This window comes from Malus sylvestris, chromosome 16 (assembly GCF_916048215.2).
Source record: "Malus sylvestris chromosome 16, drMalSylv7.2, whole genome shotgun sequence".
Classification (NCBI taxonomy): Eukaryota; Viridiplantae; Streptophyta; class Magnoliopsida; order Rosales; family Rosaceae; genus Malus; species Malus sylvestris.
The window spans coordinates 3,571,387-3,586,855 of NC_062275.1; the positions used below are offsets into that span (position 1 = coordinate 3,571,387).

At 38.2% G+C, this 15,469-nt stretch overlaps 3 protein-coding genes across 5 annotated transcripts; 2 read left to right on the forward strand and 1 right to left on the reverse strand.

Moving 5' to 3' along the window:
• The first annotated feature begins 8 nt into the window (after positions 1 to 8).
• LOC126607470 (UDP-glycosyltransferase 89A2-like) lies at positions 9 to 6,334 on the forward strand. 2 transcript variants are annotated; one of them, XM_050275053.1, is made up of 2 exons: positions 9 to 311; positions 5,011 to 6,334. In XM_050275053.1, the coding sequence occupies exons 1-2, from the start codon at positions 24 to 26 to the stop codon at positions 6,136 to 6,138; spliced, it is 1,416 nt and encodes a 471-aa protein (XP_050131010.1). In that variant the 5' UTR covers positions 9 to 23; the 3' UTR covers positions 6,139 to 6,334. The 2 variants fall into 2 exon arrangements, with proteins under 2 accessions (XP_050131010.1, XP_050131009.1); XM_050275052.1 differs by lacking the exon at positions 9 to 311 and having other exon boundaries at positions 4,641 to 6,334.
• Positions 6,222 to 10,124, reverse strand: LOC126607468 (putative pentatricopeptide repeat-containing protein At1g13630). 2 transcript variants are annotated; one of them, XM_050275050.1, is made up of 5 exons: positions 9,432 to 10,124; positions 7,135 to 9,220; positions 6,492 to 6,943; positions 6,382 to 6,406; positions 6,222 to 6,281 (listed from the first exon to the last, which is right to left on the reverse strand). In XM_050275050.1, the coding sequence occupies exons 1-2, from the start codon at positions 9,880 to 9,882 to the stop codon at positions 7,167 to 7,169; spliced, it is 2,505 nt and encodes an 834-aa protein (XP_050131007.1). In that variant the 5' UTR covers positions 9,883 to 10,124; the 3' UTR covers positions 6,222 to 6,281; positions 6,382 to 6,406; positions 6,492 to 6,943; positions 7,135 to 7,166. The 2 variants fall into 2 exon arrangements, with proteins under 2 accessions (XP_050131007.1, XP_050131006.1); XM_050275049.1 differs by having other exon boundaries at positions 6,222 to 6,406.
• Positions 10,125 to 11,961: 1,837 nt separating this feature from the next.
• Positions 11,962 to 15,138, forward strand: LOC126606531 (uncharacterized). The gene is made up of 5 exons (XM_050273917.1): positions 11,962 to 12,399; positions 14,187 to 14,244; positions 14,335 to 14,418; positions 14,508 to 14,649; positions 14,737 to 15,138. Exons 1-5 carry the CDS (start codon positions 12,015 to 12,017, stop codon positions 15,013 to 15,015), a joined length of 948 nt encoding a protein of 315 aa, XP_050129874.1. The 5' UTR covers positions 11,962 to 12,014; the 3' UTR covers positions 15,016 to 15,138.
• Positions 15,139 to 15,469: the final 331 nt, after the last annotated feature.

Sequence of the window (15,469 nt, forward strand, 5' to 3'; positions counted from 1 at the left end):
CACCAAACACATTTCCAGAAACCATGTCCGCGAGAACCCACGTCTTAGTCTTTCCCTACCCTGCGCAAGGGCACATGCTCCCTCTCCTCGACCTTACCCACCAGCTCCTCCTCCACGGCATCGTCGTAACCGTCTTGGTCACCCCCAAAAACCTCCCAGCCCTGACTCCGCTCCTCTCAGCCAACCCCTCCTCCTCCGTCCAAACCCTAGTCCTCCCATTCCCTCCTCACCCCAAAATACCACCCGGTCTCGAGAACGTCAAGGATATTGGCCCCCACGGCAATCTCGCCGTTATCGACGCCCTCACCAACCTCCACGACCCCAATGTCGCGCCCTCACCAATCTCGCCGTAATCATCGCCCTCACAACGATAGTTGACTAGTATTTGTTTGCCATAGAAATAATCTTCCTGAAGGTTATAGAGGACCATGGACCAAAATATCAATATTATCGGCGATATTTCTCCGATAATATCGTTTTTGTGAGAGGGCGATATTTTCACTAATATCCACTTAATTATCGTCAATATATTGTGATATTATCGGAGGAATTCGTCGTTGTCGTATGGAACCCTACTCCCCCATTGACGACGACATCTTCGATCACCTCCTGGACTCCCTCCTCCTCCTCGTCTTCAACAAGATTGGTGACTTGAAAACCCTCGGTCGCCGCTGCGTCGTTCTCTGTGGCGATGAATGACTCCCGACGATGTGGCAGTCATCGGATCCCATTCGTTCGACGGTGGGACCCTCTCGAACCATTTTCGTTTGCTGTGAAATGACCTGTGGTGGTCGGAACACCTCTAGACACCCACGGCCTCGCCGGAGATAGGTGTGCCTAATCCCGAGCCGATTTCGTCCCAAAAACCTTGGAAAAACACGAGATAAAACTTAACAATTCACATCTAAGCTTCAATCTAGAACAGAAAGAGGTAAACCCGAAGCTTACCTAACCGGAGAAGATTAAGAAGCTTGCCGGAGAGTTCCTGCGTTCGTCGAGTTGCAGAGACGAGAAGGAGAGGGAGAAAGACGAGGTTTGATGACGATGGTAATGATGTTTGCACGATGGTGCTGCCGTGTGTGTGTCTCGGCGATAGAGAGGGAATAGATAGAGGATTGAGAGAGAGAGAGATAGAGTGCAGAGAAATAACAAGAAGAAAGAGAAAGGAAAGAGGGTCACGGGGTAGGGGACGGAAAGAGATAAGAGTGAAGAGTGATATGGTGATGCCACGTGGCAGTTTGGGAATGTTTAGGAATCTAGATAAAGGGTCCAGATTTAATCAAAATGGGGGGGGGGGCAAAATGAAATCTCAATAAAACTTTAGGGGACTTACGAAATTATACATATAATTGGGGGTTTGGGTGTTACATGCTGCACCCACTACCTGTAACCCAGAAAAAAAAAATTAAATAAAACCCTTATAGCTGAGGTAGTTTTGTGTGAAAAAAATATAAATAAATAAATAAAACCCTAATAGTTGAGGTAGTTTTGTGTAATTTACCCTAATATTTATTATCTAGGATAAATTTCTATATTTAAAAAAACACCAAGGGATTCGAACCCCTCCCATTTTACTCCTTCAACACCTTGACCACCATATCACTTATGTTTTTATGAAAATACGCTAAAATATTTATGTATATGGTTTTGTTTTGAATTCTTTTTGCAAGAAACAAATCTACACATAGAGATGATGAAGAGAGTGAAAATTTTGAACCTCATAGGAACTCTATGTGGTACTAAGTCACTCAAGTATCTTACCATGCAATGTATAAAGTGTAAAATATTGTACTAATTCATTATATATAAATGATTATGGTGTTTTAAACTTTTTTCATTAATTACTACATATTTTCTACACTCACAATGTTTGCCAGCTCGCTATATAATCAACTTAAATTAGTTAAATCCATCATGCAATGCATTTCCTTCCAATTTTTTGTGATAAACTAATAGATAATTGACTAAATAAACATCCTGCAAAGTTTCAATAAAAAATTCCAAGTTTTTTCTTACAATTTCCGTGGTTTTTATTCAATTTTTATCGATATCGATAATATCCCGATATTTCCATCGATATTTCCGTGTTTTTGGATTACCGATATTTCCTATATCATTGATATTTTATACCTTGTATAGGACTCACAACATTTTAGATCATCTGATATAAGATTATCATTGTTTGGTATGATTTGACTTGTTAAGAAAAAGATTGATATGCAGGATTGTGTACCGTGATCTTTGAATGTTGTATTGTTTAGGAAGACTGCTTTATCCCAATTCTTTATGCTCACAAATGTTGTATTTTTAGGAATAGTACCTTATCCTTAATAGTTTATGCTCACAAATGTTTATTATCAAATATTCATCATCTTTATGAAATTAGGAAGATTGAGGACAAGGTTGTGGGTTGAGCTCTCTTCAATGATAGCAACAAAAACTTGACGGTGAGTTGAGCAAAATGGAGTTTTTGGCTCCCATGAAATTATTTAAAGTCACCAACTTCTTGGCCAAAGAACATGACCTTCTGAGGGTCTTTTTCAACATGTTTGATGAAAGGAAGAGTGCATATGTGACTACTTTGTTGTAGACTTGGATGCATAATGACATCTAAGCGATGGTCCAAAGAATATGAATGCTAGTTTTTTGCTATGACATGCTCGTTGCCATGATAATATATCAGGGAAAATTGTGAATGTTTTGTAAAGCTAATGATTGATTCGATGACACCATGATGGTGAAGAACTACTTTTTGTTGATATTATGATATTTAGGCAGGTTAGGAATATTTTGTAGACAATATGATGTGTAGGTAGGTTATGAATATTTAGTTGATAATATGATGCCTAGGCAAGGTATAACTAGTTTGTTTAGGTTGGTTATGACGGTTAGATATATGTACTTTGATGTAAAATATTAACTTTAATGAAGTTATTTCCAACTCTTTATTTGTTCCTAATGTTTTTTCTTCATTTATTTACTATTATGCAAAATCCATCTCGTGAAAATCTCTTTAGTTTAAGGAGAATCAAGTTTTTTGATTTGAAATGGTAAAATCATTCCTTCTACTCATTGACATCATGTAACAAAATATATCCTTGAAGAGTTAACTAATGCTCCTAACAATTTCTTTCCATGTCCTTCATTCACATTATGCACAACTCCATGCTCATTCACATTATGCATAACTATATACATATGCCGAAGAGAAGAAACAACAACTTGAGCGAAAAAATTTAGATATTAAAGTAAATACTTAAATTTATAAAAAAAAAAACAAAACAAAATCATTTTAATGTGTCTATGAAATAAAAAAGCAATTTAATTTTTTCTTACTATTATATATGTTGATGCACAAAATCAGCGATGACTTTGGTACAACAGAAAGTGTTAAGTTTGTGACCTTCGTTAGATTGCTCCGGTCACTAGTGTGGATAAATAAGTAAATGGATAGGGACAGAGAAGCAAACACAAGATGTATGTGGTTCACCCAGATTGGCTACGTCCACAGAGTAGATGAGTTCTCATTAATTGTGAAGGGTTTACACAAGTACATAGGTTCAAGCTCTCCTGTAGTGAGTATTAGTGAATGATTTAGTACAAATGACATTCGAAAATATTGTGAAAGAATGATCTCTATTTATAGAAGAGAGTTTATAGTTTCATTCTGACATTGACTCGTGTCGTGTTGTGATTGGCTTGTGATGTTGACACGTGTTGCGCTATGATTGGCTTATGATGTCGACATGTGTCGCGCTGTGATTGGCCTCCTAGTTGGAGGGAAACTCTTATGGATCCTTGACGGTATAACGTTGACCGCTGCTCAGTAGTTTCGAGATTGGTCAAGTATGGTACAAACAATATACTATATCAAATTTTATTAAAAAAAAGTATATAAAATATTTGATCTGGGACAAGGGCATTTTAGTAATCATATTAGTTTATATTCTGATTATGTTGAATTAGTAAACTGTTTTATGGAATTCTATTCCGATTCCAGACAGTTTTAGTAAACAACTTTAACAAGAATCTGATTCTGATTCTACCTTATTTCAATTCCTTCTACTATATCAAATTTTATTAAAAAAAAGTATATAAAATATTTGATCTGGGACAAGGGCATTTTAGTAATCATATTAGTTTATATTCTGATTATGTTGAATTAGTAAACTGTTTTATGGAATTCTATTCCGATTCCAGACAGTTTTAGTAACCAACTTTAACAAGAATCTGATTCTGATTCTACCTCATTTCAATTCCTTCTTAATCCAATTCATTCTCAATTCAATTCCTCTCAATTTGATTACGGATTAGTAAACGCGCCTTTAGTCTATTTTGACAGCTAATCGCAAATGGAAACGGAATTGCAAGCACACATGTCAATCACTCACAAGTCATAGGAAAGAAGGATCCCTTTCCACCTAATCCACTAAGTTTGGGATCCGGACTGTTGAAATGTTTAAAAGAGTTCCCTATTTGTAGTCGTTGGATCAAATTTCAATGACTCGAATTCCGAACTTAATGGATTAGATGGAAAAGAATCCGTAGATAATCCTTTCCCAAGTCCTAACCTAGTACTGTGCTTTGACGTATTCTACGCCACTCAATGTGCTTTCGTGTTCCTCATCTTCCCATAAAAGAAAAAGAAAAAAGTATACATCCGAGAAAGAAGCGCGCACACAGTGAGAGTTCAAGCAAAGCAAGATTCCAGAAACCATGTCGGCGAGAACCCACATCTTAGTCTTTCCCTACCCTGCGCAAGGGCACATGCTCCCTCTCCTCGACCTTACTCACCAGCTCCTCCTCCGCGGTATCACCGTAACCGTCTTGGTCACCCCCAAAAACCTCCCTGCCCTAACTCCGCTCCTCTCAGCCAACCCCTCCCCCTCCCCCTCCGTCCAAACCGTAGTCCTCCCATTCCCTCCTCACCCCAAAATACCACCCGGTGTCGAGAACGTCAAGGATATTGGCCCCCGCGGCAATCTTGCCGTTATCGACGCCCTCACCAACCTCCACGACCCCATCGTCCACTGGTTCAACTCCCACCCCAACCCCCCTACCGCCATCATCTCCGACTTCTTCCTCGGCTGGACCTTGCCCCTGGCCCGCCAGCTAGGTATCCGCAGAATCACCTTCTACTCTTCCGGTGCTTTCTTGGCATCTATTGCAGATCACTGCTGGCGTAATTTAGATATCATCAAGTCATCTCTAGCTGAATTTCCCGATGTTCCTCGATCACCCTCGTTCAAAGCAGAGCATTTGCCTTCCCTGCCCCGCCGCTACAGAGAATCGGAGCCCGAGTCAGAGCGTATGAGGAATGCCATGCTTGCCAATACCGAAAGTTGGGGATGCATTTTCAATAGCTTTCATGAGTTGGAAGGAGAGTATTTGCAACACTTGAAGACAAAAATGGGCCACCCCCGTGTTTACGGAGTTGGCCCATTGAGCCTACTTGCTTCCGCCGCTAATGGTGGAAACTTGGAACGGGCCAACCCGAACACAGACACGAGGAAAGATAACGTGCTCGCATGGCTTGATGGGTGCCCGGAGGGGTCTGTGCTGTATGTTTGCTTTGGAAGTCAGACGTTGCTAAATAAGCAGCAGATGGAGGCCTTGGCTTCTGGGCTGGAACAGAGTGGAGCTCGGTTTGTGTGGGTTGTGAAAACGGGCTTGGCCGGGAAGGTGAATGATGGGTCCGGAGTCGTACCAGATGGGTTTGAGGAAAGGGTTGCTGGGAGGGGATTGCTGATAAAGGGCTGGGCGCCGCAGGTGATGATCCTCGGCCACCGGGCGGTTGGAGGGTTTCTCAGCCACTGTGGGTGGAACTCTGTGCTGGAAGGGATTGTGGGTGGGGTTTTGATATTGAGCTGGCCTATGGAGGCTGACCAGTTTGTAAATGCCAAGCTATTGGTTGAGTACATGGGCGTGGGCGTGAAGGTGTGTGAGGGTGCCAATGGGGTACCTGACTCGGCCGAGCTGGGAAAGGCAATTGCTGAGTCAATGAGTGGGGAAGCACCTGAGAAGGTGAGAGCGAAGGAACTGAGGGACAAGGCAGTTGCGGCTGTGGGAGATGGTGGGAGCTCCTCAAAGGATTTGGACGAGCTTGTGAAAGAGTTGGGTCAAATTAAAGTGAGGTGAACAGACTAGCCCATGAAAGATCGATTTTGGAGTGCCAATAGCAGCTCCGTAACACAAATAGGAATTGGGGAATAAAATAATGGTTATTTTCCAATACCGTTTTATAGATTTCGTATCAAAGTCCAGGAGAATGTTCAACTTTTCTGTAAAATAAATATTATTCAGATCACATTGAATGAATTTGAATCGTATGTAATATGGTGTTCTTTCCTATGAGGCAGGAGAGCATGATGATAAATTTACCTTAGCTGCGTCTATTTCGATTGTCCTGAAAAAATGGAAAGTGAGAAATTAAAGAGAAGCAGAAGCAAATGCAGTGGTGCATTCTTTGAAACTCACTTCAAGAAACTAACCTCCATATGAACTCAAGGAAGGAACTAGCTTTCCCCTTGCTGGTTGTTGATGAGGCATGAGACACTGGGGCAACACGGTTAGCCTGTACTCTTGTATGGATTACATTGAAAAAAAGGCGACTGCCCTCATTGTCACCGGGGCGAGCCAGAAGATTGTCACACAAATCCTCCAGTAGATAGTGTACAACTCTTGGTTTCAGCAATGGGATCATTTTTTTCTCAGCATTTTCCCAAGGCTCCACAAGGATCTTAAAGTAACTCTAAGTTAGCACCTGACATTCGGGACTGCATGCGCAGAAGAATCCTGGTCAGCCGGCACTCTTGTATAAGAACTCTTGGTTTCAACTTTCAGCTCTGTAGGCCTTCTCCTGACTAGAATTAACTTTAGGCTTAATGCTTCTATGGGAAAGCACCACACGGTCTTCACCAAGAACATCCTTGCTCCTAAGACTCTGCGAAGAGAGTAAACAATTAATTTGAGATTTCTGCTGCAGTCATAAAAATCATAATCATGTACAAAAGAAATTTAAGTTTATGAATGCTTCATTGATCACTATTGTTCTTGAATGTACTTAGCATTTGGTTGTGCCAAGAAAATGAAATTTATGGATATAACTCAGGGTAGGGTGGACGACAACATTACCTGATTCTTAAAAAATATAACTTTCCCATGGATTAATCCGGACGAAAGCCAAATTTGATCATCTCAGCACGGAGTTCCGCTGCTGAATCGAAATCACCACCTTGATCAAAAACATTAAGCATCACCTCACAGAGTTCTTGATCAGGAGAAATCCCATCAGATAACATCATACAGAAAAAGTACTTTGCTTCAGTTATCCAACACCTTTTGCACAATCTATTAATTACAGCACTATAATCTCTGATGGAAATTTCAAATCCTTTCTCCATCATTTGATGAAAGAGTGCCACGGCCCTATATACATCACCCTTTGCACAATGTGCTTTTATTAACGTGGTATAGGCAACTTTTGTCAAATTGATATTGCTGTCATTGAGAGAAACCAGCAGCCTGTCAGCATCCTCTAGGTCACCATATACACAAAGACCATTGATGAGGAGATTATACGTAACAGGAGTAGGCGCAAGATTATGCATTAACATCTCGTTGTGTAACTGAAAAGCTTTCTCGAAGTCTTGAGCTTTGCAGAAACATTTGATGATTGTATTATATGTGATTTGATCCGGGCTTAGGCCCTTGGCATACATTTCCTCAACTAAGTGAACAGCATCCCACCGCTTCCCCTGTCTGCAAAGTCCTTTAATAACTACCGTGTAAGATACATGAGTTGGTTCTACATCTTTCGCTTCCATCTCTTGAAGCAATTCAAACATGCCATTGATGTTTCCCTGTTCACAGTTAGCATTCATAAGAGTAGTATAAGTAACTGGACTTGGTAGCAATCCATGCAGCTCGATGGTATCCAACATCCTTCGAGCCTCCACTAGTTTCCCAGTTTTGCAGAAACCATGGATAAGAGTATTGAAAGTGACAGTACTGGGATTTAATCCCTTCTCAATTATTTGTTTATATAATTGTATTGCTTCTGCAACATTACCTAGTTTTACGTACCCATCCATCATAATATTATACAGCACAATATCCTCAGTCACAGCCCTTGTCGTCAGATGATCAAAATACTTCCTTGCCTCATATATATCTCCTTTCTCACGCAGACCTAACAGAATAGCACGGTGTGCAAAGTAATTGGGAATGATTCTCTTCATATACATTTCTCTATATATTTCACTAGCCCTTTGTACGTCTCCTTGCTTGCATAGACCATGAATGAGGATAGAATATGTTATAAGATCTGGTTCCAAGCCAACAGCTTCCATCTCATACAGCAATCTCAATGCTCCTTCTACTCGTCCACTTTTACACATACTGCTGAGTAGTACACTGTATACAATGACACTCAACTGAAAACCTCTTGAAATCATCTCTTTTTGCAACTTAAGAGCTTCGTCAATATTGCCAACATGGCAGTGGCCACATATCATAATTGTATATGTAACATGATCCGGATTCAACCCTTTAACCAACATTTTCTGAATGACCTTGCGAGCTCCACTCATCAAACCAAGTAGATGAAACCCCTTACAGAGAATGTTGTAAGTTACCGTGTCAGGCTGCACCCCATGCCTCTCCATGTCTTTAGTGAACTCCAATGCTTCTTCCAATGAACCTGCTACACATAGCCCATGAATCAGAATATTATAACTGTACGAATCAGGAACTAATCCATACTTGAACATCACACAAAAAAACGACTTCGCAACATCCACAAAGCCCAATTTACAGAACCTAGACATGATGGTATTGAATGAAACAACTGAAGGCCCAGTCTCCGTCCTTTCAGCATCCATGAGGAAAGAAACTGCATCTTGCACGCTGGATTGCTGGCATAATCCATCTATAAGTATAGACGTAGTGTAGTCACTCTCTGGAGTTCCACTATCTTTTATTTCATTATAAACATTCCACATGATATCTGTATGCCTCAAATTATGCAACAGGCAGTTGTAGGTTGATGTCGAAACCTTCAAATTCAAATCTTTCATCTTAGCAAGAACAGACAGGGCATCATGAACCATTTCAGATCTCGAATAAGCAAACGCCAACATATCCCACACCACACTACTTGAGTCCCAGTCCCTGAATCTATACAAGAGCAGCTCACAAAGTGAAGGTGCAGAACCAGGGCCTATCACAAATCACAAACTATAAACACCACAATGAGGAAAGTAATGTTAACGAAAAAAGCGTAAAAAACTACCATCAATTTCTTTCTTTTGTTTAGCTCGCCGGAATAAGATATAAAATCAATTAATGAACTATTCAAGGACTTCAAAAGAACTCATTACTGCATCCATGAGCTACAATTCATATGATAAAGAAGTAGTTAAAAACCATACCCTCCTCATCCACCATTTGTTTTACAACCGAACGCAACTCCTGAAACTGCCTGTTCGTCGCCAATACATGAACAACAATAAACTCCGAAATCCTCGAATGCCGAAAGCCACACTCATTCCTCAAAAACTTGAAGAACCCAAAGGCTGAATCCGAGCTCTCAAGACTCAAACTTTCAATAATCAAATCCACCTCCGGCTGATTCAACTTTGAGACCATGGTTCTAAAATAACAATTACCCAAGAATTTTCTCAAACCAAAGATTCCCAAGCCGGTAATGACTTCGGAGACGGTGTTTCTAGGATTTGGGATGGCGGCGGCGGCGGCGAGCTCGTCTTCGAGCTTTGCAGCGGACGCCGAAGGTTTAGTGAAGATGAGGGAGGAGAGGGGAGCGAGAATCTGAGATTTTTGTAGAAAATGTAAGGGCTTCCATTTGTGGATGTGATGGAGCATGGAATTGGGGATTAGGGTTTAAGCATGAAAAGGGCAAGAGCCCTTTTTGGTTCCGGGGAAAATTGGAAAGCTGAGAGAAATGATAGAGACCAGAGATTGGTTCGAGGTTGGATCAAAATCGAAGCTTTATTGATGGAACGGCGGCGGAGGGAGGCGCTAGGGTTTAAGGAAGCCGTTGGCTTTCCCGGCAATTTGAAGGTTTTACTGCATTGAAATTTAGAAAGAGAGGGGTGTCGTTGCCAGCAGGATAACTACCTTACGTAAGCATATGAACCGGCGTCGTTGTGTATACTTTTGCTGACCAAAGAGTGATTTATTAATGTTTTCCAAAAAAAAAAAAGAAAAAAAAAGAGTGATTTATTAATAATTTCTTTTAGCTGGAATGTTTCGATCGATAATATTTGGATAATTACTAGAGAGTACTCATCTTTTGATTTTATTCAATGGTATTTTAACAAATATTTTTTGTTTTGAAAAATAATAGACATGATATTAAACTCACATCTTCCTCTTAGTGTAAATAATATTATTTATTTAAAAAAAAAAACACAAAACACATGACATTTTTTCATGGGACAAATTAAAAAGTGAACAGCACGCACTAGTGAATACGTATTATCCTTTTCGTATTTATATTCCTAAGTCCTAACCAAATGGTGTTCCGTATTAATAAGTGGTAAGTAAAACCATACACAATTTAGATAGAAGGTTTTCATTTGTTAGTTGTTACTTAAAACCGTACACAACTTAGATTGAAGGTTTTTATCTTGCCGGAGTTGATCACTCATATCTTAGGTTTTTTTAGATCCAAACCTAAAATCTAAAACCCAAAATTAAATTTCTAACGCGTCAGTTTATACCCAAAATAATTAGTGATATCAATATAAATGATATCAGAGGTAAGAAAATTGAGCATACATTAGAGTTTCTCGACGTATCTGTCTTCAAACAAATGTCGTGCAGAGAAAATCTATGTAACCATGAAATCAGCTCAAAAATCCCACCACCTTAATAACTTTCTCTATGCTCCAAAGCATCCAAGACTCCAGAAATTAAGGCAAGCTCACTTCCCCAGTTTGCTTCATGGATAATAATATGATTGCGTCCCAAGCAACCCCCCAGGAAGAAGAAAATTTGACGAAGAAAATAGAGAGAGAGTGAGAGAGTAGGAAGCTTTGGATGGATGATGGGATATCTTTTTCTGTGCAGGCCACAAGTATGTCTCAAACCCTATCAGAAGCTTCAGCTTCAGAGAGAAACAGGAGTGGGAGTTAAGGATGGCATGGACCCATCACCCATGACTTGCTTGCTCTCTGAAACAAACACCGCAACTATAAACAATTTTCCCTGGATTTTGAATACATTATTCCTCTTTCATTAGAAACTTCACTTTTCAATCTTCACCTTTCTCAGAAAAAGGAGATATTTGATATATTGGCAACATGAAAGCACAAAGTAATGTGATGACATGAAAGATTCATGGTTTGCTAAATGGATGGTAATTATTAGGGAATAGTGCACATATAGAATTATTATACAAACTTTTCAATTGAGAAATGGTACAAGATGATACTAAACAGACAAAAAAAATGGACCTAACTTGTGATTTATGTACGGTATATTGTTTGTTTAGTGGGTTTCTATTTGGTGCATATAGAACACCTAATTATTGGCTAAGCAACAAATCCCCTATATCCTTAGAAACTTTAATTAATCATATGACAAAATGAGAGAATTACTTATCAATATCTCTAATCATATTTTAAGAAGTAGCTCCATTAGGTCAACTGTTTCCTCTATTCTCACAGGAGTGCTTTTTTCTTACTTTCTTCTTTCAATATTTCAGGTAATCTTTATAAATAACAGGGGGATAAATAATTTCAAAACCCTTTTAAAGAAAATTAATGTTTGGCCTCTCCTATTTGTTTCTACGATATTATAATCTTTGATTTTGCTTGTAAACTAAGGAGGAAAAATGGCGACACACAATTATCCATGAAACTCACATTTCACCAACCAACTCAAAGCATACAAACACTTATATAAAATCTCAGACCACTTCAACATATCTACTCCATTTAAGTTAAGTTATTTATTTATATTTATTTCCTTACATCTTCTCTGCAAGTAACATGTCTAAAGCAAATATTTTAAGAAGACATGTACTTCTGGAGAAGAACAAAGTTGTAAAGGAGAGGGAGAAGACGAACAGTAACCCTAAACACCTCAAACGAATTTACCCAATTGGCCTTCACAAGAGCACTTCATCTCTATCCCTATCTTCATCATCATCTTTGTCATTCTCCTTGTCGGAGAACTCGTATGATTCTTCTCTCACCGATTCTACCTTTCCACTGGATCAGAAGATTTCCGCGGCGTTCCGCTTCATTGCACCACCACCTCCAAGAAGAGAGTATAATTCTCCAGTGGCTAAACTTGCCCAGCAGCAGATTAGTCTGGCTCAGGATGCTAATGATGGGGAGTTGAGGAGGTGCAATTGGATAACAAAGAATAGTGGTGAGTTTTATTAATGTTTCATCAAATACTGCAGAAAACTTTGATTTCCTATTTTCATGCTTTCTCGATTTATATATGTATATCATCCTTGAACATACCCCATGCTAATCTTTACTGTATTGTTTCAATTTCATCAAGGTCCCTGATGGGCTCCAGTTTTCCGATTTTCATCATTTGAAAAAAAAAAATAATAATAATAGTTTATGACTTTGCTCCGGAGAAAATTGAAAAGGAAAAATGGTCGTAGGAGTTGGTACGTGGAATCTACAGAAAATGATAGTAAACTTCATAAACAAGAAAGTCATAAGGGCTTTCATCACTACCAAGAAGGGATGGGCAAAATACTCATGGGTTTGAGTAACTGCGGTTACCCGCTTATTTAAAGTTGACGGTTACGGTTATAAGTAACCGTTTAGACGAATAAACGGTTATGAGTATAACCATTTATCCGTGAAATTTAAATGGACGGTTATGAGTATTATCCGCAGTTATAACGGGTATCCATCAATTATGGGTATTATCTGCGGTTATAACGGGTATCTATTTACCCATTTAATTTAATATATGTAAAATTCAATTATTTGCATAATTTGCAATTTTGCATAATGGAAAAGGAACATGTTGGTTGTTTTTTACTCTCATCTCTGAAGTAATTCAATTTGCATAACGAAAAACAAAAGTGTTGGTTGATTTTTAGTTTAATCCATTAAATTTAAAATTTTCACAACCTGCAGTTGCACCAAAATATACAGATAATGACTACTTTGTGATTGAACGTGTTCGAAAGTGTTTAGTCTCGAAATATTTTGGAGCTTTGAATCATCTTGTATTCAAGATAATGACTACTTTTTGTTTTTAGAAGTTTTACTTTGTAATCATATGGATTATAATTAAAGACTTGCTTGGGTCTAACAAAAAAATATCGTTCGTAAACTATTATTTCAATTATTGGAATTGTATGAGGACTTAAATGATTAAAATAGGGAAATGTATACTAAATGTACCTATAACGGTGTTTAATTGTTAGAAAACGAAAATTATAACAAATTTTTATTTTGTAATTTTCAAGTTGTTAAAAAAACATGTAGACGGGTGAAAAAATGGGTAAATGGGTAAAAAAAAGGATAAACGGGTTCAAAAATAGATGAATGGGTAAATGATTATGGTTATGGTTAAATGGGTAAATGGTTATAGTTAAATTGATACACAATTATGAGTATGGATAACCGTTTATAAACGGTTATGGTTATGGGTATAACCGTTTATGTAATTACCTAATGGGTAAACAGTTATGTAGATATGAATATAAACGATTATGGGTAAATAATCGCGGTTAACCGTCTGCCATAACCGTTGCCCATCCTTACCAAGTAGTTGGCTAATGATACATGCAAGTTAGTAACATATATATCTGAAAGACAATAATACAAATGACAACAACATATGTGAGGCATTTAACATTTTATCGACTCTAGAGCCTATTAGATAATTCTTTGCCTACTACAATTAACTTTTTGATTATCTACTGCACAACGTGTGGCATTGGATCGTGTTTGTCTTTAATAATAAATTTTTTTTTTTTTTTTTTTTTTTTTTTTGCGTCAAACCGGCAACATGCAACATATACACATAGAGTTTTGTATTCGTATGGGTTTCAAATTGTGTCATTCTGTTGTATTTGTAACTCTGTCATAAATATACACAGAAAATAAAATAAAATTGTTTTTGCCGGAGTAAATAAAGAATTTTATGCAGACATGCATTGATCCTATTCTTTCATTGCACAGATAAAGTTTATGTAGCGTTTCATGACGAATGCTGGGGAGTTCCAGCATACGATGACAAGTAAGTCCATCGAGACTCTTATGTTCAAGTCTAATTAATCAAAAAAATTAAGTGGTGATTAATTAAATAAATCTATCTATCTGCATGCAGTCAATTGTTTGAGCTGCTTGCACTGTCTGGTATGTTGATGGACCACAATTGGACTGAAATTGTGAAAAGAAGGGAGCTTTTCAGGTAACCTAGTTCTTTTCTAGCTATGTCACTAGAATTTATAAAATTCTGGGTACTATTTCATAGATCTTATGCTTTAGTTCGTAACGCAGGGAAGCGTTTTCTGGATTCGATCCGAACAAAGTTGCAAAAATGGAGGAGAAAGAGATTGCAGAAATAACTTCCAACAAAGAAATAATGCTGGTAGACAGCAGAGTGAGGTGCATTATAAACAATGCCAAATGCATATTGAAGGCAAGCAAGAAAACTAGAACATGATATAAATTATTTATTAGTTGTTGACATTGTACTTAATCTTGATTAGTTATCTAACCAATGCAGATTGTGAGGGAGTTTGGATCTTTCAGCAGCTACATTTGGAGTTATGTGAATCACAAACCAGTCATAAACCGATTCAGATACCCCAGAAACGTTCCTCTGAGGACCCCGAAAGCAGAATCCATGAGCAAGGATTTGATCAAGAGAGGGTTTCGATACGTTGGACCGGTGATTGTGTACTCGTTCATGCAGGCTGCAGGGTTGACAAATGATCATCTGGTGGATTGTTATAGGTACAGTGAATGTGTGAACCTTGCAGAAAGACCTTGGAGACATATCTAATTAAATCTATTTATTTGACGTAATCTGAATTATGTACCAAATATATATTCTTTAGATGCTTTTCCAGTGTAATAAATTAATAATTTGAATTATGTATTTAATTAAGTTATATTCTGCAGCTCATTTTATGTTTTCTTTTCCTTGTATAAGTATGAACCATGAAGATTGACCTGAAACACATATGTACTCCAAAAGAATGATAATTTGGTTGGTGCAGTATAAATATATAAATCAGATTAAAGAGAACAGACAGATACACATTTTTATGAGTTCAATAAATTAGTTGTGACCGGCCAATTGTAGTGGCGTAGCTCTGTTGTATATAGATTTTGTAATAATGTCCTTAGAATTATTATGTTGTTTTCTAACAGAACATGTTAGCTATCACCAACTAGCACTACGGTTTATACTATCAGTAACATTTATCTTCATTTGTAAATGAAATGTCTTAAGT

What these genes read in the sequence shown, in the direction of transcription:
- LOC126607470 (XM_050275052.1), top strand. Translation starts at nt 4,717, where the DNA reads ATGTCGGCGAGAACCCACATCTTAGTCTTTCCCTACCCTGCGCAAGGG.
- LOC126607468 (XM_050275050.1), bottom strand. Translation starts at nt 9,882, where the DNA reads ATGCTCCATCACATCCACAAATGGAAGCCCTTACATTTTCTACAAAAA. An exon ending in ACAAATGGTGGATGAGGAGG is followed by an intron (nt 9,221 to 9,431) that starts GTATGGTTTTTA and finishes GATTTGTGATAG; the next exon opens with GCCCTGGTTCTGCACCTTCA.
- LOC126606531 (XM_050273917.1), top strand. Translation starts at nt 12,015, where the DNA reads ATGTCTAAAGCAAATATTTTAAGAAGACATGTACTTCTGGAGAAGAAC. An exon ending in GTTCCAGCATACGATGACAA is followed by an intron (nt 14,245 to 14,334) that starts GTAAGTCCATCG and finishes ATCTGCATGCAG; the next exon opens with TCAATTGTTTGAGCTGCTTG. An exon ending in ATGCCAAATGCATATTGAAG is followed by an intron (nt 14,650 to 14,736) that starts GCAAGCAAGAAA and finishes TAACCAATGCAG; the next exon opens with ATTGTGAGGGAGTTTGGATC.